Raw genomic sequence first — 18,368 nt, forward strand, 5'->3', positions numbered from 1 at the left:
ACAGATATGGCTGAGACTGAAAAGGCTTGGACCCATTCTGTGGTCAAGAGGAATCTCTGCTAAAGAAGAAACAATTGAAGAGACTGCTGTGGATAGACCAATCATTGCTTCGTGATCTGGGGCTGGTCTGCAGTTTGCTGTTCTAACTAAGGAAGAGGCTGTTGGGACTATGCTTAGAGGCGCTGGGTCCCCCTGCTTGAAGAAGACTGTACTTTGTGTTGTGTCTTGTAAACCCAAGGGCTCGAGGTGAGTTGGCTACCTGTTTGGAAATACAGGATCATAAAAGTTTCCCGAGTAGTCCCAAGCAACACGGTGTGCGCATGCTTTTTGCCTCTTGAGACCCTCAGAAGTTGTGCCTTGCGATCATGGGCACGCAGGAGTAAGCTATGTCTCAGACATGCAGAGTGCGTGTCGTGGTGCAGGCCAAGGCTTTGGTGAGGAGCATCTGGTTGTGGTGTGCACGGGGAGACGAGGTGAGGCTCGGATGCGCATGGGTGCATATTGTGGTGCAGCCCAGGTGTTGGTGAAGAGCGCCTGGGCCTCGTGTGCACCAAAGGAAGAAGTAAGACTCGGACGCGCATGTGCATGTCGTGGTGCAGTCAGGGCGTTGGTGAGGAGTGTCTGGACATCGTGTGCACCAATGGAAGAAGTGAGTTCCGGATGCGGGGGCGGGAGTGGGAAGCAGTACTTTTGTATCATCATTTGATCCATAATGGGGGCACTTTTAAAGGAGCACGTTAAACTGTCATATTACATTTTGCATTATTGCTGTTAACAAACTATCGAACTGTCGTATGACGCCTAACCTCATTTGTGCCTGACGAACTGTATACTGGGTGCGCTAAGCACTGCATTATTTCTCCCTTGCACATTACCTGACTGTAACATGGCGCATTGCATTATTTCTTCAGTGCACAGTATCTGAGTATAACGTGGCACAGTGTATTATTTCTTCATTGCACCGTACAGGATTATAGCGTAACGCATTGTTTTGTTTCTTCCTGGTACAGGGCATGCTGGTGGTGATAAACATTGCATTATTCCTTCAATTGTAAAGTACATGAGGGTGGCGCTACGTATGGCATTGTTTCTCTGTTGCCCAGTATAAGAGAATATTGTTGCGCATTGCAGTATTGTTTCCTTTTGCAACGTGTGTGATTCTAGCAATACGACTTGCCTAACCTTTTGAGAAGCAGTTAGAGGTGAGCTTAACTGTTGGTTAGAAGCGGTGGTTGGGATTAGAACCTCCCAACCCAATGGAAAGAATACTACCCATTGTTATATGTTGATTTTGTATTGTGTGGTTGTATTGTATAATTGCTTATATAAAGATCATACTCATTTTATCAATACTCGTGTGGAGTCTCTTTGTGATGACATCATGGGGTTATTGTGAGTGTGATTGCACATACTGAACCCTCAAGCCTTGGAGATAAGCCTGGCTGCTCGTGCCAAGCTATTAAGGGGGTGAGCAGGGCTATCTCAGACGGTTTACTTACTTAGCCTAAAGTTGAAGCGAGGGGTCGGGGACGCACGCCTCCAGCATTTGGTGGCGGCGGTAAGCAACAGGGACCTCCACATCCAACAGTCATCATGGATGAATATTCCAGATGCCCCATCGCGCAACAAGTATCATCAACAAGAGCAGCCTCCATCATACCAGTCCTAGATGAAGCATTTGCCGCGTGGGGAATCTCCACAGTATTGAAAACAGACAATGGCCCGCCGTTCAATGGACATGACTTCACAGAGTTTGCAACACACCTGAACTTCAAGCACCGGAAAATCACTCCCATGTGGCCTCAAGCCAATGGGATCTTCAAGAGGTTCAAGGCTACAATAAAGACAAGCATTGGCATAGCCAATAGGTCTCGATTTTGGGACCTTATAAGTATTTAGTTATGCAGCACTATATCCTTGGTGCAACAACATCAACTGTTGCATGGCTAACCAGTTATAAGGTCCCAAAGGCGAGACCTATTGGTTATGCCAATGTTTGTTGTACAATAGCCAACTGGATTTCATTTAACTGTTACTGAAAACAGTTATGGCGTTGTTTTCCATTGGGTTTGGGTTTATTTCAAAATTATTATCAGACTTGGTTCTTAGGTCACACAAAATCAACAGATAACCAACGGAAAACGCAAACGCCCGCTGTAAGCGTATGAATTTCCTTTGTAAACGAATTCTTCTTGGAGTCGGAAATGTAATCAAATCATGTAATCTATCAGAGTAATCAAGAAAAAATTGAAGTCCCCGTTCTAATACTTTTCCGACATATGCACATACACATAAAAATTCACACTTAATGGGCACAACACATTACTTTCTTACTAACTTAAAATATGGAATGCAATCAAATAAAGAAGTTCATAACATTATTACCTCGAAGTTAATACAATCTAAATACATGGGTATTTATGTTATATGCGGATAGACCTTAGAAGAAGATACATGACGGTAACATGACAGTAGCAGCTCCGATTCTGGAAACCCATTGTTTCCTTATTTTGAAAAGGTGGCAGCACCTTTATATTTACTTGACTGAACGCAATCAAAACAAAGTGTTGGTAAAATAGCCTCACTCCACCCCGTCTCATGCCTCTAAATTATCCAGAGGATATTAGTTAATATGTTGTAGGGTCCGCGCGACTGAATGAAACGTTTAGCACAACTGCTGCTTAAATAGAGAATGCTGTGCAAAATATTCTCTTTATGATGGCATCCAACTCCTTAAGTCACGCGTTTTCTTCTTTGCAGTAGGGAGTTTTGCACAGGCAGCATTCAGGGTGTTATCAGCAAGCCATCTTCTTATGTTGACTTCTGTCCTTGTTTCTAGTTACAGTCATATGGAGGAGCTGATAGCTTCACATTCCCTTCACCCCCACCCCAGAGATGAAGGCTGGCTACAGTTTTATGGCAGGCTGCCCTTCCTGCCAGAGCGGGGTGTGGAGGCCATAAGCGCAGCTTGGAGTCTGGTTTGATCTCCTGTAATCACAGGCACCCGCGCTTCACTTTTAACTTTAAAAGTAAAGCGCAGGTGCCGCGATTATAGCAAAAGTAAAGAAATAGAAGGTTTTTTCTATTTCTTTACTTTTGCTATAATCGCGGCACCCGCGCTTTACTTTTAATGTTAAAAGCAAAGCGCCGGTGCTGCAATTATAGCAAAAGTAAAGAAATAGAAAAAACATCTATTTATTTACTTTTACCATAAATCGGAGCACCCAGGCTTTACGGCGCGAAAGTGAAAGAAAACGTGGCGTGCGCTTGTGCGCGTGACGGCAAGCTGGTGGCCCCTTAGCCACCTTGGTTGCACTTCCAAAAGCCGATTACTAAATGTCTCTCCAGAGCAGCGCATGCGCTGGCTCAGGCGAGACCTAAAAACCATACAACAAGCCGAATTGGCCCGACGAGACAACCAACTCACACTTAACGAGGTATTACGAGTCTATCGAACCACGCCACACAGCACCACCAACAAATGCCCAGCTACCCTGATGCTGGGAAGAACCCCGCGCATGAGAATGTTGGTTAAGCGCGAGCATCGCGCGGTGCTTCCCGACGCGCCTCCCTCATTAGACGGGAGGAGCGCGTTTCGCTAGTCAGGCGGCAGGGGCATTTTGGTTTCCTGCGCGGCAGGCTCTTAGGTTGCAGATACTGCTGCGGGCCCGTTTTGGGCTTCATTATTATCACCGGTACCGACCCGCCGACGGCGGTGTAATAGTATTCACATATTTGAGCGCGAAGGCCCCCCTCATTGGCCGGAAGACGATCGGAGCAACTACTTTCGTTTTTATAGTTAGTTTCGATGTGCGTAGCCCAATTCGGCTTGTTTTTGGTAGGATTGGGCTACGCACATCGCTACTGCCCGTTTTTCTTAGGTTTTTTGCCATTTCTTTGGGATTATTTGATGAGCTGACTCCTTACGCTTGGCTGCAAGAAAACGCTGGGTCTGGAGGGAGCACACCTCCTGTGTATTCTTTTACTTCTCTTTTGCTCCTTGTTATGCTCTGAGGGCTGCAAGAACCTGACTACAGCCTTGAGCTGAGGAGCTAGGTACCTGGTGATTGGTTTTGTTCTGTGGGTTAGCTCCCCCCTTACTCCTCTCAAGCTTACTATTCTTATCTTCATGAGCAAGTCCATGTATAAATTTGGCACCACCGTGGATGATTGGGTTACTTATGGGGAGGATGATGTTTATGAAGAGGAAGTGGCTAATCTTTCCATTGAGGATAATATTGTTGAGGCCCTGGACGCCTCGGTCCAGGACTCCGTCAACAAGGCCCTGGAGAAGGCAGTTCCGGAACTGTTCAACAAGCCTTGGCAACTGCTTTAAAGCCTATCACTAAGCAGTTGGAGAAATTTTCCAAGCGCCATGGGTTTACTTCCCCTACAAATCCTAAGAAGGACGGTGCACCTTCTGGTTCGCAACCTGACTCGTGGCCACATTCCTATTCCCTGTCCTCGCTGCCTGTCCCTGATCCCAGTAAGTCCAAGGTTCCGGACACGGATACTGACACTGACACTACAGCCACTGACACCCCTGACGAGTCTCCTCCCTGGAAAAAGGCTAAGAAGTCCAAGAATGTGGAACCCGTTCCGCCTGTGTCCACCCCCTTTACCTTCAATCCTGCAGACATTGTTCACCCCAGGTCATGCGATTGGCTACCGGCGCCGGAGGTCACTGTCTATATACATGACAATCTCCGAAAGAGTTTTGACAAGGAGGTCAGGAATAGACTCAGGTCTGAGTGCCCTTGGCCGGACATTGCCGATAAAGTCGAGGAAACTCCCGACATAGATTCTAGTATGTTAACCTTTTTGAAAAAGTTCGCGAAGGACCCTAAGAAGGGCATTGATCGCGCATGGAGGGGATGCCAGGATAAACTCCTGATGTTGTGGGGCCCCTGGCCAAGATATTGGAGATGGCCTTGGAGGCACAGGAATCAGGTACGGCAATGGACCCGCACGTTCTGGCCAGATGGACCCAGAGGGCGATATGCCTCTTGGACAACGCTAATTGCGCTATATCAACGGAGCGCCATAAGTCCCTCCTCATGAGGATGGACTCCAAGCTCACTGAACTTGCAGCAGCGGAACCTGGGCCCCTGGCAGACGTCAATTTATTCGGTGAGCGTTTTGTAAAGGATGTGGCTAAAAACGTAGGTACCTTCACTACTCTCGATAAAGCCCAGTCAGGAATAAAGCGAGCCCTTCAGGCTGGTGTTTTTAACAGGGCCGGCCACCAGTCTTTCCAAGGCGTTTGGGATTCCACCCATGGGGGAACATTCTACCCTACCAGGCAGCGCTTCAATAAGCGGAGGTTCAACAGGGGAGCCAACCGTGGTGGCTTGCAAGCCACAGAATCATCAGGTGAGTGCTCCAGATATTTTCCCACTCCCTCTGGGGGTTCGTATTCGTTATTTCTTTCTAAATTGGGTTCAATTGTCTCAGGATGCTTGGATTTTAGAAACTGTTCAGGGTTTTCATCTAGATTTCTTTCAGGTCTCCGTTCAGGACACGTGTCCCAGGCAGCTGTCTTTTTCCCAAACAGAGTGTGTTTTCATAGATTCAGAAATAGGAAAATTGCTGCAGAAACATGCGATAGCGCGCTGCGACGAGTGCCCTCACGGTTTCTGCAGCAATATTTTACTGGTTCAGAAGAAAGGTGGCGGTTGCAGGTTGGTACTCAATTTGAAGGATTTTAATTGTTACATGGTTTAAAACAATTCATGAAGGAAGGTATCCATCTTTTGGCGGATCTTCTGAGGCAAGGGGACTGGATGCTCCGTCTGGATCTGAAGGACGCCTATCTATCTGTGCCGATTTTTCCTCCACATTGGAGGTTCTTGCAGTTCCAGTGGAGAGACCGGTGGTACGAATATTTGGTCCTTCCTTTCGGTCTTTCGTCAGCTCCATGGTGTTTCACCAAGGTGTTGAAGCCGGTGGTAGCCTACCTCAGGGAGCAGGGGCTTCGCATGATAGTGTATTTAGACGATATACTGATCATGGCACAGACGCAAGACATGGCAATGCAGCATCTGCGCATGACCATTGCTACGCTGCAAAATCTCGGATTTGTGGTCAACGAGACCAAATCCGTTCTCTGCCCAACCCAAACGATAGATTTTCTGGGTTTTGTTATAGATTCTCACGCGGCTGAGTTGAGTCTTCCCCGGTCAAAATTGCGCGACATACAGAAGGAATTACGCGCCCTTTTTTCCAAACAGACTGTCTCACTGAGGGCTATTGCCAGGATAGTGGGTCTCCTGGCGTCATCCATTCAGGCGGTCTTCCCGGGCCCCCTTCATTATCGGGCCCTTCAGAGATTGAAGATTCAGCACCTGCAGAAGGGTCTCTCGTACACGGACCTGGTCCCTCTGTCCTCAGAGGTCCGTCAGGGACTTCAGTGGTGGCTAGGCCATGTGGAGGCATGGAACGGTCGGACCATTTTCGGCTCCATTCCAGAGGTAGTCATAGAGTCCGACGCCAGCCGTTGGGGCTGGGGAACGCGTTGTGGAAATATTTCCACGGGAGGACGGTGGTCCCTACAGGAATTAGATGTCCATATAAACTGCTTAGAGCTTCTCGCCGGCTCATTTGCGATCAAGACTCTGTCACCCAAGAAAGTGTTGTGTTGCATCCTTCTGAGGATGGACAACGTCTCTGCAGTGCGCTACATCAACAAACTGGGAGGTACAAGATTCTCCATAATAGTGGAGATAGCGAAGGACTTCTGGCACTATTGCCTAAGCCATCAGATATCGGTTATAGCCGAATATATTCCAGGTCAGTCGAATGTGGTGGCGGGCTGGCACTCACGCCACCTAAGGACTACAGTGATTGGCAGCTCCAACCGCGAGTGGTTCAATGGTTAGAAGTGATTTGGGGGTCTTACCAGATCGACCTTTTTGCTTCCAGGTTGAATCGGCCGATGTCTCAGTTCTTCAGTTGGAGACCGGATCCGTTGGCTCTGGCGACGGATGCTTTCACGCAGGACTGGTCCCAGTCCCTGAATTATGCGTTTCCCCCATTCATTTTGATTCCTCGAGTGTACTCACGGATAGTGCGACAGAGGGCGGAGGTGATTTTAGTGACTCCCCTCTGGAAATCGCAACATTGGTTTCCGAGTCTCCTGGAGGTGAGTTGCGACCTTCCCAGGAAGATCCCGGAATCACCGATGATGATCCAGGGCCCTCATGGAGAGATGCATCCGATGGTAGTGTCGGGCATCTGTCCCTGATGGCAGGAGACTTTCCGGAAACGTTGGCAAATGCCAGAATTTTCGGAGCAGGCTTCAGCCTTAATCGACCAAGCCTGGGCTTCTTCCACCAGGAAGAGGTACACTTCAGCCTGGAAAGGCTGGGTTCTTTGGTGCGTGGAACAACATGTGGATCCCGTGGGGGCAGGATTACCCTGCATTGTGAACTTCCTTTCCCTGAAAGCTTCAGAAGGTTTAGCATATCGTTCAGTTAACAATTTCCGTTCTGCGATTTTGGCGGGTCACTCTCAGCTTGATGGTAAACCTGTGGTTATGCATCTGCTTGTTTACAAGCTTCTGAAAGGGATTAGGGTAGCGAATCCGCCCAAACCCAAATATACTTCATTATGGGATGTCCCTCTAGTTCTTTCACTGTTCAATAGTTGGCCCCAAAATGATTTGTTATCCAGGAAACAACTTTCAGCCAAGTTGGCTATGCTGTTATGTCTTGCGGCATGGCGGCGGTCATTGGAAGTCAAAGCCTTGGACATTACAGGTAGAGTGTTTACTCCAGAGGGAGTCTCTTTTAATATTACTGCCAGGACTAAGACAATGTCTAGAAGTGTTGATTATCATGCTTTTCCAAGTAATACAAAACTTTGTGTGGTGCAATGCCTTAAAGTCTATGAGGAGTGTACAAGGTCTTTTCGACCTACAGGTGTTACGCAGTTATTGATTGCTTTGCAGAAACCATTCAAACCTGTTACTGCGGCTACTATAGCCAGATGGTTGAAATATGTAATGCAGGAGGCGGGTATTAATACCCACGTGTTTGGGGCGCACTCTGTACGTGGCACCATGGCCTCTAAGAGTTTTATGTTAGGATGTACTGTTCAGGACATTATGCATTCAGCAGATTGGTCCTCAGAATCTACTTTTAAGCAGTTTTATTATAAACCGGTGGGTGATATTTTCTCTGTAGTGTTTCAAGAGCGCTAAACTAGCATAATACAAAGCCTCTGGTCCTGTAACAGAATAAAAAATTAGTTAGCTATCGCGCCAAGAATTTTCAATTCTATTAAGGACAAGGAGGTGAGAATTATCCCACCCGGTTGTATTACATGCATTGTAATATTTTGCCCTCCCATGATTATAGTCTGTGTTTGCAGATTTTACGGGCATTTTTTCTCATTCTTTCAGGTTCTGAGAAGAAGATGGACTGAGTATGTTTCCAGTTAAAGGAATTCTTTCCAGTTGGCAGTTCTTCCACATTGGAGGATGTTTATGTTGGACTTCAGTTATTTATGGACTTATGTTCGAAGCAAAGAAAGAGGAGAATATCCGGTATTGCCTAGGTCTTATGGACTGTTACAGGAAGTGATGTGGTGTTTTGCATCATGGGAAATGTAGTTTTGTTTTTGATATACAAAGATTTCATTGGCTGCTGTGTGTAGCATTAAAATGAAAGAGAAGCATAATCTTCGCCTCCTTGTCCTTAATAGAATTGAAAATTCTCGGCGCGATAGCTAGCTAATTTTTTATCCTGGACTCAAATTTTAGCCCCCCCCCCACTTGACTACACTGTGTGCTCCACCACGCCCAGGGCTTTATTTACTTCACAATGTATCACAATGTATCATTTGCCTAATCACAGTTTGGGAGCAAATTGGAAGAATTCAGTACAGGATCTACACTCTACAAAAATCTCTCTCAAAATATAAGTACTATAAAATAATATTGCATCACATGTAATCATGTATACAATAGAATTAGAGAACATGATAAACTGACTGTGTTTTACTTGTGGCAATGCCGTCGGGGCATGGACTATTCTTGAAAGTTTAATGTTTTACTTACAACTATCAGTGATATAATCGTGCGTACTCAATTGAGACTGAGAAATATTGAACATATTTTTAAAGATTTCGGCATTATGTTTCGCGACATTTGTTGCTTAATTTACATTTACCGTCGTGCCAAACTGCTGAGCTCTACCCAAAGCTACCCGTGCCTGCCCGGTGTACCCCACACCAAATGTATTATTTTCTCCTACGCCCGTGCGTCGCAGTCTCTGCAAACCATGACGTCACTGTATTCCGTGTGGCACTGCATGTCTCTTCGCACGCCACTTCCTGGGTGCTAGTTGCCGGGACACGCCCCCTCTCTAGTTTTGCTTTCTTTTTCTCGGCTCTGAGGCGCTTGCTGGTGCGACAACAAATTGTATGTTCGATGAGCGTAGAACGTTAAGGCAGGAACCACTACACTACAATACGAAAATAAGAAATGCGTATGTCTAAATACGGAAACACTGTGGTGACGCTAGGTCAGTCCGTGTCTATCTCTCCATTACGACGTAAGTGTTCATCTGCGTATTTTGAGGGGTCGTACACCCCAAGCATTACTATATGACTTTGAAGAAAGTCGCTAACTGGGAACGCGTGTTTATGTAACAATTTAAACCACTTTTTTCGTTTCCTCTTACTAAGTTCAAGTTCAACACGTCCACACCTCCTCATGCGATACAGTAGCTCAGCTTCACTCACGAGTACGGAGTTTTAGATTAATAAAAAAACACCAGCAATTATACAATCATTAAATCCACCAATTGGTAATCTCCGCCTGTTTAACATGCACAAATCCAGCCATTCAGCAAAAGGAGAGGTGGAGTCACGCGCTCTGTTGCTAAGCTTGGGCATCTACATCGTTACCATCGCGAGCGACCAATGAGAGTGCGCCTCCCGATCTGTCAACATTCTCCCTCGGAGTCTCGAGTCACAGTGGGCGTAGGACGGACGCCCATATGTGCGTGTAGGCCCGCCTCCGGACAATGCGTGACCTACGATTGGCCGACGGGTGCGCCTGTCTCCTGGATGCCTGTCTGTTCCTGATGCTGCCGTTGATAGAGGGGACTTGGAAGTCCCCAGCAGCAGCCGTCGCTGATCCCGTGCAGAACGAAGCTGCCTCTCCAACCGCTCAGAGGGGCGCGGGCACGCTACCCTGTGTTCACATTACCAATTGGTGTTTCGCGCGGCGGTTTCCCACGGCCTCCCTGGTGAAAGGCATGGAGTTGAACTCCCTGTTAGTTCTCCTGGAAGCAGCGGAGTACCTGGAACGGAGAGACCGAGGTATTCCTGTCCGCAGGGGGTCTGCCGGGACACCTTCCCAATGAACCCAGCCAATGCTTGTCCAGGGCTGCAGCTGGGCTCTGTAAACTTCCCTCCTCCCGTGCCATCCTGCTGGCCTTAGGTCTCTTCACTCTGCCACTGGCCCCCCACCTAGCCTTGTGCCACCTGCACCCCCACCACCACTCTGCCCTGGTACAGTCGGTTCCTTTCCTTTCTTGTTCGTACTGCTACGTGCCTCCGAGCTACCTTGAATGTGTTCCTTCCTCTGCTCTGATACAGAGTTGGAGTACCTACTACCCCTGCCCTCTGTCTCTTCATTCTACCCCTGCCCACCCTCTCCTGTCGTCTGACTCCAGGGGGCGCATCTCTGGGCCCCCTGGTATCGACGTGTGCCAGGCTGTGTATCCTGAGCACTCCCTGCAGCAGGAGGATGTGCTGCCTACTTGTTTACCTCTCCTGGGCTCGAGCTCAGCCTCGCCAAGCGCTCCCCTTTGATCCCTTCCAGATAGCACAGCATGCCGCAAGTCGTCTTTAAGTCCAAGAGTTGGTGGGTGCACGCCACCCAGGAGGCGAGCCCCCTTGATTAGTTTCGGTGCCAGTCTATAGCCATGTTCAGCACCTTGGTATGCATCTTCGACAGCGCGATTACTTGCACTAGCATGTTATAATCGCCCCCGTAGCAGCCAAGTGTTGCCAAGTTGTAGTGGGCATGATTTCCTGCGAGGCCCCACATTTGAGAACCCGTGTACTATATCTGGTCTCCACTCTCCAACCCACCTGTCTCGTTTGCTTAAACTTATTCAAACGTGGCTATTATGTTGTCTACTTCTCTGCGTCGCCACAGGAAAAGACAAAATAAAGAATGCAGAATGTTACCTGCGCATGCAGTAGACCGTACGTCATTGTTGCAGATCAGCGTGTGCACGTGACCTTTATGGCAGGTTATGCTCGTGCCCGCTGACTCGGTAAACTGTACAGTACTCCACCCTGCGGGGGGAGGGGTAGAGACTAGTCCTTGTGAAAAAAATGTCTTTCGTAGTATCCCGTTAGAAGTTTAATTGCTCTACCCACCAATATTAAGCGTGGCGTTGTTTGAATTAAAGACCAGGCATTTTTGTGCATCTGTGCGAATGTGTAATAAACGCTGTCACAGATTAGAAATAAACATCTACACAGTCTGCTTGCGTGGGAGGGAAACCAGGGAACATCTGCTGCGAGGCGTGATAAGCATGTTGTTTTTAATCTTGGTGTATTTACTGCTATGGTCTCTGCACGTAAGCACTAGCCTCGCCAATGGCGTCCACTCGAGACTTATGCATCAGCACTTGGTGGCCTCTCGGTCGGAAAATGTAGAAGCAGATGCCCCCGTACTGTTCCAAAGGCCCCCGTGGCCTCTGCTTATTACAAACCATGAATGTTCCAGGGCAGTGAATGCCGGGGCGAGAAGAGTGCATCAGAGAGTAGGGTAAAACTTCCAAAAGTCTGTGGTTGGTGATGGTTGTTCTCTACTCCTTCCTCTAGAAGCAGAACATGGCTATGCTTCAGTTCTGCCCTTTGACAGCGATTACTCTGGAAAGAAAAACAAAACGTCTGTGATGGGCAGAAGGTCCCCCAACAACAGGTAAAACAACTTCCTCGAATTTTTGCTTAGGGTGAAAGAAGTAAATGTGACTGGTTTACTTGTTGCGTACCACTGTAAACTCCTAGTGGCATTTCAGAGCTCAGATCAGCAATCCTGTAAGGTGGACGTGAGCTTTTCCTAATATTTCCATCGATATGTGTTCGAGGTGCATATATAATGCACAAGGTCTGGCTACATCGCATCCAAACATTTGCATGGCACGCGTGAGACTTTCAGCAGATCCTGGCTTTTAAACAGCAGCACTTTGCATGTTCGGATTTCTGGTTCTCTGCCTAGGACCTTAAAACGCACAACAGCGTGGCCCACAATGCAGCTATTTGACAGAACAGCCAGGGCTGACGGGTGGTGTCACACATAACTAGGAGCCAATGGATTGTGCTGCTAAGTGGCTGGCTGTCAAGACATGGGAGTCAGATGGGTGTGAACGCGAGTGCGGGGTCATCAGTTTACAGTGTACTTTTGAGGAAGGTTAACGTAGACATATCAGTCAGCCCCCAGTCCTCTCCGAAGTTAGTCCCTCCCGGCGGCTGGGGACTTCGGGAAGTCACTGCCAGTGCATAGGGAGGGAGCCCCGCGCCAGCAGTCGCCATCTTCCTCGGCCGCCGATGGGCTTGGCTCTGTTTTGATCTCATATAAACACTGCCACGCGTACAGCGCCCCTCTCCCCGCCCTGCCTCCTTGCAGCCCTCCTTACTCCCGCCCCCACCCCTCCTGCTTGCCTCTCCCTGCAGCGGCCTGTGTGCTGTCATCGGACCTAGCCTCGGGTTTACCTCCCGAGTCCCCGGTTATTTTCTGTTACAAAGTTGCTGCAGCTCGCTCGGTGCACGGAGTTGCCTATTCTGTGCCCCTGCCCTGTGAGTAACCTTGTGCGGTGAGATGCACCCTGCCAGCTACCTTTAAAAATAGCCCCAGCCAGACCACCGGGGACCTGATCTGTGGTTGGGCCAGGGTCACGGCCTCGGAAAGGGAGAGCTCCCAGTGTCTTCTTCGGCTGCGGGCCTGTCAGGCTGCCCGCGGGCCTGCCAGCTCTGTATCCATTTCAGGTCGCACCGAGGATACAGAGAAGAACACCCGGCGTGAGACAACTCATACAATTTTGTTCTGCCAAAAAACAAGGAAGCTGCTAACATTTAACATAGATATGCATGTTTAGCCCATCAACCCCCGTATCTAAGAGAAACCCTTCCAGTAAGCTTTTTTTAAGCTTTTTTTAATTGAAAATGGTCAGGTCGGGGTTCCAAAGCCCCCAGGCTGCCTGGTTTTATTGTATTTTCGCATTTTCATCTATTTAAATAGCCCAATTGTTAGCCACACACAGGCAGCGAAGTATATATAGCAGTGCCAGTCGTAAATAAGAGGTGGGGGTGCAAATGGAGAATGGGTGTGGTGGGAAGAAAATTGTTCAAATGTAAATAATGCCAAGCACCCTCGTTCCAGCGTGAACGTGGCCCGGTTGCTATCTTTGCTCTCATTGATTTCGGATGTACCGGGAAAGGTTGCAGGTTAAACGGAGGTTAAACGGTAGGTTAGTGCCTGGCACCAGAACTTCAGAAGTCCTGAAGCCGATGTGAACGAGAAGCAACGCCTGTCTCAGCGCAGTGAGCAAGCGGCCATGCCATTAAGTATGATAAACCTGCCCCTGCTTTTCCGCCTGCTTGCTGCATGCTTTCTGCAGGGTCATGCAAGGACAGCGCATAGTTTGCGTAACTCTGTAATTTTTCCATGATTGCCCGTTGTTACTATTGTGCGGGCCACGGGGTTTACATGTCTCCCGCTGCCTGCCCTTGTGCAGGTCATACAGTGCAGTGACCGTACATTCTCTGCATCAACATGGCTCATAGCATCCTCCACGCCATTGCACCGAGGGCCACCTGCGCCCGCACCCATGTAATCGGACTGCGAGGGCTCATTGCATGCGAAGGTCTGGCAGCCTGTGGTAGTGTTCCACCTGGTTTAAACTCATAGCCACGTTTTGGGATATAATACAAAACTGATTTGCAGAGTGCAGTGTGTTAGTGCATAGGTCGGAGACCCGGGATTCCCTCCCGGATCTTACAGCCTGCGTTGCACAAACACGAGGGAGAGGGGCGAGGGGGGCGAAACAGGCATTATTCTCAGGTTATCTGGCAGTACTTTTATTAGTCTAAGCAGCGTATACAGATAACCTTTCTCAGCCGTCTTTGGCATTTGTATGCTAATTTCGCGGTGTGCGCACAAGAAGAACCAGTGAAGCTGTTTTATTATCGTCAAGCGCTATTGTGTGCGTATTGGACTATAACGTGACAGACAGATCCAAAAAAGAATAGCGCTGCTGCATTGCACAAGGACGTGTCCTGCAGTCTAGGGGAAGCGTTGTCTAAACAAATGCAAATAGCTTTATGTTCAGGTGTCCTTGTCTGCAGAGTTAAACAGTGTGTAAACTCGGGTTGGGCAGTAAAGTGTCACAGTTTGAAAAAACACTTTAAACATTGCAGGAGGTAGATTTTAGGAGCCAGCTGTAATAAGAAAGAAAAACAAGCATTGGCAAAGCCAGTCTCACCGTTGGAATCTATTGCCATTGGTTTCAGCGTTGCTGCAGAGCATCCCAAATGCCTTGCAACACGCCTTAATATAAAAAGAAAATAGACCTGGCCTCCCGCTTCATTTTGTAGCAGGTGCCTACAAAATGGTGCATGCATGTCTTTTTTCTTTTAAGTTAGCGATCTGAGCTGCATCAGTAACAAACAGAAAATGTGAGAAAGCATAAAAAAGTGGATGCGGAAACAATACATGGTTTGGAGACCCAAGCAAAATGGATAGCATGTGAGAGGGAGGCTGGTGGAGAGAAGGAAGCAAACGGGCAAGAGAGAGCGCAAAGTGGAGCTGGGTGGGAGAAGCACACAGGCGAAAATGCAATGATGGAATCACATTAGGGCAAATGCATCATGGAGGAGTGTGTGGGGAGAAGAGGATGAACAGAGAATGAGCAGCACAAGCATGGTTGAGAGGGGAAGTACACAAGGAAGACAACTGAAAAACACACTCTTGTGGAGTGCTTAAACAAAAAGAAGAAAGTAAGCCCTGAAAAAGCAAGCAGTGTAAGGACACAGCAATGCGTTATTGCCCAATGCGAGGAACACTCATAAGAAGCGAAAGGATTGCCATCACATGCTAATGAGTAAGTAGCAAGCATATAAGAGTGACAATAAAGTCAATTAATGGTAAGCAATAGGCCGCTAAAAGTTCACTGTAAGCTAACAATATGTCTTGCAACACACACCTCCTGCACTGTCTATTAGGTAGGAACTAAAAAAAAAAGGCAGGGTCAGTGCCCTACACATTGCATTATCATGTAATGGTAGACTTCAGAAAAAGATCAAACCTAGTGTCAAGCAAGATTGAATTAATTAATCCCCAATTAAGTAATGCTAGACAATGGTATTAAAAGCAAAATCTTTGAGGGCTTTAGGATTGTCTAGAAAATCTGAAATATGCTTAAAACAACATATCTATTGCATGTTGTGAGTCCAGAGGAAAAGCAAGCTGATATATTCATGTAAGTTCAGATCCTGGTCCATTTTCATGTAAAACATTTCAGAACAATCCATAGCCCATACCAGGCGCGCAACACCCATTGGGCTCACAGGGCTTCAGCTTTCCCCGTCGTGTGTGTCAGCCCGGGCTGACACAGCTTTGCGGGCTGGCGAGCATCTAATTGCAGCCACTCCCGAGTACTTAACAGGTCTTTAAAAGACCATTTACTTGTAAATTAGGCTTTTGTTGTGTTTTCACCCCTTCTTACAGTCACTTTGTCTATGGTTGGAAGAATTAGCCCCCCCCCCAAAATATTTTTCAACTCCCTCCCCACCCCCCCCGAAATTTGGCTCTAGTTGCCCGCCTGGCCCATACAAAAAAATCCTAGAGTAACCTAGAGCATCTCTAGAAATTTAGAATTCCTGTGAATCTATGTTTGGCTTCTTTGTCATTTGGTTGGCAAAATTTTTCCTTCCCACACTGCTCCTTGTGTTTCTTTAAGTTCTCTGCAAGAAAATTGCCTCTTGGTTATCTATCTGCAAATCAAGTTTGCAAGGGTCTTTCTGGTATAAATCAGTTCGTAATGCAAACTCGTTGGTCAAATATAAATTTACCTTGAAAAACAAAAAGCCAAGAGGCATTTGTTAGAACAGGAACAGTTGGTTTAATTAAACCCTAAGGCTGGGAGTACAGCATGCAGAAACAGAGCTGAAGTCTGATTCAGAGTGCTGTCGATTTGCAGGGAGGACCTGGCCTGGCAGTTCGGGCTGTACTGTTTCCGTGGCCTTTTTGTTCTAATAGGCTTCCCTGCTTTGTTCTGGCTTTTTAATCCTCAGACTACTACTTTCCAGGTAGCGCCGAGATGCCCCAGGGTGAGTTGAGCGCTTTAGGAAACAATTGACATAACATAACAAACATAACATAACACGGGGAGCAGGACCAAGACTGATTTGCATATGGCGGAGTCTAAAATGGGGTCTTGTGGCGAGCAACAAAAAAATGATTTAATCCAGATCTGTGATTGTGGGTGAGTGCTTGATTTGTTCAGCATTCCGCCCATCATCTTTTCTTTTGTATTTGTCATCCTAAGTAAGAATGGTATGCCCGACGTGGGACCCGTGCTCTCTGTGCTGCTGGATTCACGCTAGCCTGGCAGATGAGGGGTGATACCTCGAAACCTGTCCCAGGATGCTTGACTCTGGTCCAGGGAGGACTTAGCCTGGTCCAGGGAGGACTTAGCCTGGCAATTAGGGCTGGTCTTTTCCCATGGGGAGCAGGGTTAATACTGATTTGCATATGGCTGGGTCCAAACTGGGATGGCGTGGCAGGGAAAAAAAGATGGATTCAACCCAGATCTGTGACTGGGGGTAAGTGCTTGATTTGTTCAGCATCTGTCCATCATCTGTTCTTTTTGCAGTTATACCCAGGCTTATTTTTGAGTTTTGCACTCAAAGTGCATTTTCTTAAAAAAAAAAGAAGAGGTTTACCTCATAGAAGGTCTGTTCTGGCTAGACAGATTTGGAGTTATGTTGCTGTAAGAGAAAGGGGTGGTCCTTGTGACTCCCTTTTACAACTTTCATGGGGGTAGTTAGGTAGTTGCTGGTCCATTACAAGATGTCACCTGGCATTAACTGGGGGATGTACAGACTTAACAGATGAAAAGATTAATGGTGGAGGCTCTACAAGTTGTTATGGAGCCTAAAACATTTTCTCAAAAGAGCAAACAGGATGCTGTAAGGGGGTCTGAAAATGAGGAATTGACAATTTCCATTGGGGAATTTGAAGCCCTGATAAAGTATACAGTGAATTCAGCCTTGGATGATCCACAAGATAAAAGGCAACAGCTTGATAATGCAGTGGACTCTGAGGAAGGTCCTAAATTACATCATACCTAAAGGGGCCTGTTAGAAGAGGTGGCGGTCCACCTGAGATAAATCCTTAAATTACAGGATAAACCTCAATGGGGTGAGGAAGAGTTTTTGTCTCAGTATGTCTCGCCACAGTTAGTTACTTTGCCATTCCATGATGTTGTGAAATAAGTGGTTTTAAAGGAGTGGAAGGATTTGGATAAGTCCTAGTTTCCAAGTGTTGTCCCCAAAAGATACCATTTGGGGCATTTTGATACATCTTTTCCTCAGGTCCTGAAAGTTAACACAGTTCTGGTGAGTATGGTGTCAAACTAATTTTTGACCTTTGAGGAATCTTTTTTACCTAATGCTGTACAACATAAAATTGAGAGTGCTTTTAAAAGTAGCTATGGGGCTTCCCATTTTGCATTGCGTGCTAACACGTTGCAATTTGTGGTTCTCAGGCCATGTTGAAGGTTTTTCAGTCGCTCTCGGACAGCCTGGATGAAAATAAAGATCCCATGGATATTTTAGGCAAAATGGGGTATCTTGCTCAGGTTTTTCTGTATTAGGACTGGGCCGAAGAGTGATGACGAGGTGATGCATGCTTTGTGTGCGTTCCCAAACCTACGGGGCTTCCAGCCCTGAAACATCCACTTCTCACCTACATGAGTAGATGGACTCACCGTTAAATCTTTGCATGAGTAAGTCCATTTTATTGCTGAAAAAGCATCTTTTGTGAATTCAAAAAGTGGCTTGTATTTGTCAAAAAAACTGCATGTTCAAATAACTCAGTGAATCTGGCATCCAGTGTGCTATGACCTCCTCGTATGAATTTCACAACATCTCTTTGAACTCTTGAGCAGACATAAACAGGTAGCACACTGTAAAGAGAAGGTGATGCCTGCATGGTTTCTAGTACAATGCTAACAGATGGCTGGATTTGTGTCGACCACCCTGTACATAGAAGGTTGTCTATCACATTTTCACTGTTATCCGGTATTACTAGTAGCACAGTCCCTGGGCACATTAAAAAAACA

General features: G+C 47.1%; 2 protein-coding genes across 14 annotated transcripts in view; both read left to right on the top strand.

Annotated features, from left to right (window-relative positions):
* LOC144821482 (uncharacterized) overlaps positions 1 to 8,679 on the top strand; it is a 494,538-nt gene extending 485,859 nt beyond the window's left edge. For 7 of the 10 annotated variants that reach the window (XR_013608364.1, XR_013608363.1, XR_013608360.1 and 4 more), the window contains one exon: positions 8,402 to 8,679. Coding sequence is in view for 3 of the 10 variants with exons in the window: in XM_078678595.1 (XP_078534721.1) it covers positions 8,402 to 8,424 (23 nt within the window). In the remaining 7 variants the exon portion in view is untranslated. Of the gene's footprint in view, positions 1 to 1,010; positions 1,349 to 8,401 lie in introns of those variants that run through there. The other 3 variants (XR_013608359.1, XR_013608362.1, XM_078678594.1) reach the window with 1 other exon arrangement.
* A 1,376-nt stretch (positions 8,680 to 10,055) lies between these two features.
* MXD4 (MAX dimerization protein 4) overlaps positions 10,056 to 18,368 on the top strand; it is a 317,759-nt gene continuing 309,446 nt past the window's right edge. Inside the window, exons 1-2 of one of the 4 annotated variants that reach the window (XM_078678599.1) lie at positions 10,056 to 10,326; positions 11,848 to 11,947. In XM_078678599.1, coding sequence (XP_078534725.1) covers positions 10,089 to 10,326; positions 11,848 to 11,947 — 338 coding nt within the window. In that variant the 5' untranslated portion in view covers positions 10,056 to 10,088. The remainder of the gene's footprint in view (positions 10,327 to 11,847; positions 11,948 to 18,368) is intronic. The other 3 variants (XM_078678602.1, XM_078678600.1, XM_078678598.1) reach the window with 3 other exon arrangements.

This window comes from Lissotriton helveticus, chromosome 2_2, assembly GCF_964261635.1.
Source record: "Lissotriton helveticus chromosome 2_2, aLisHel1.1, whole genome shotgun sequence".
Classification (NCBI taxonomy): Eukaryota; Metazoa; Chordata; class Amphibia; order Caudata; family Salamandridae; genus Lissotriton; species Lissotriton helveticus.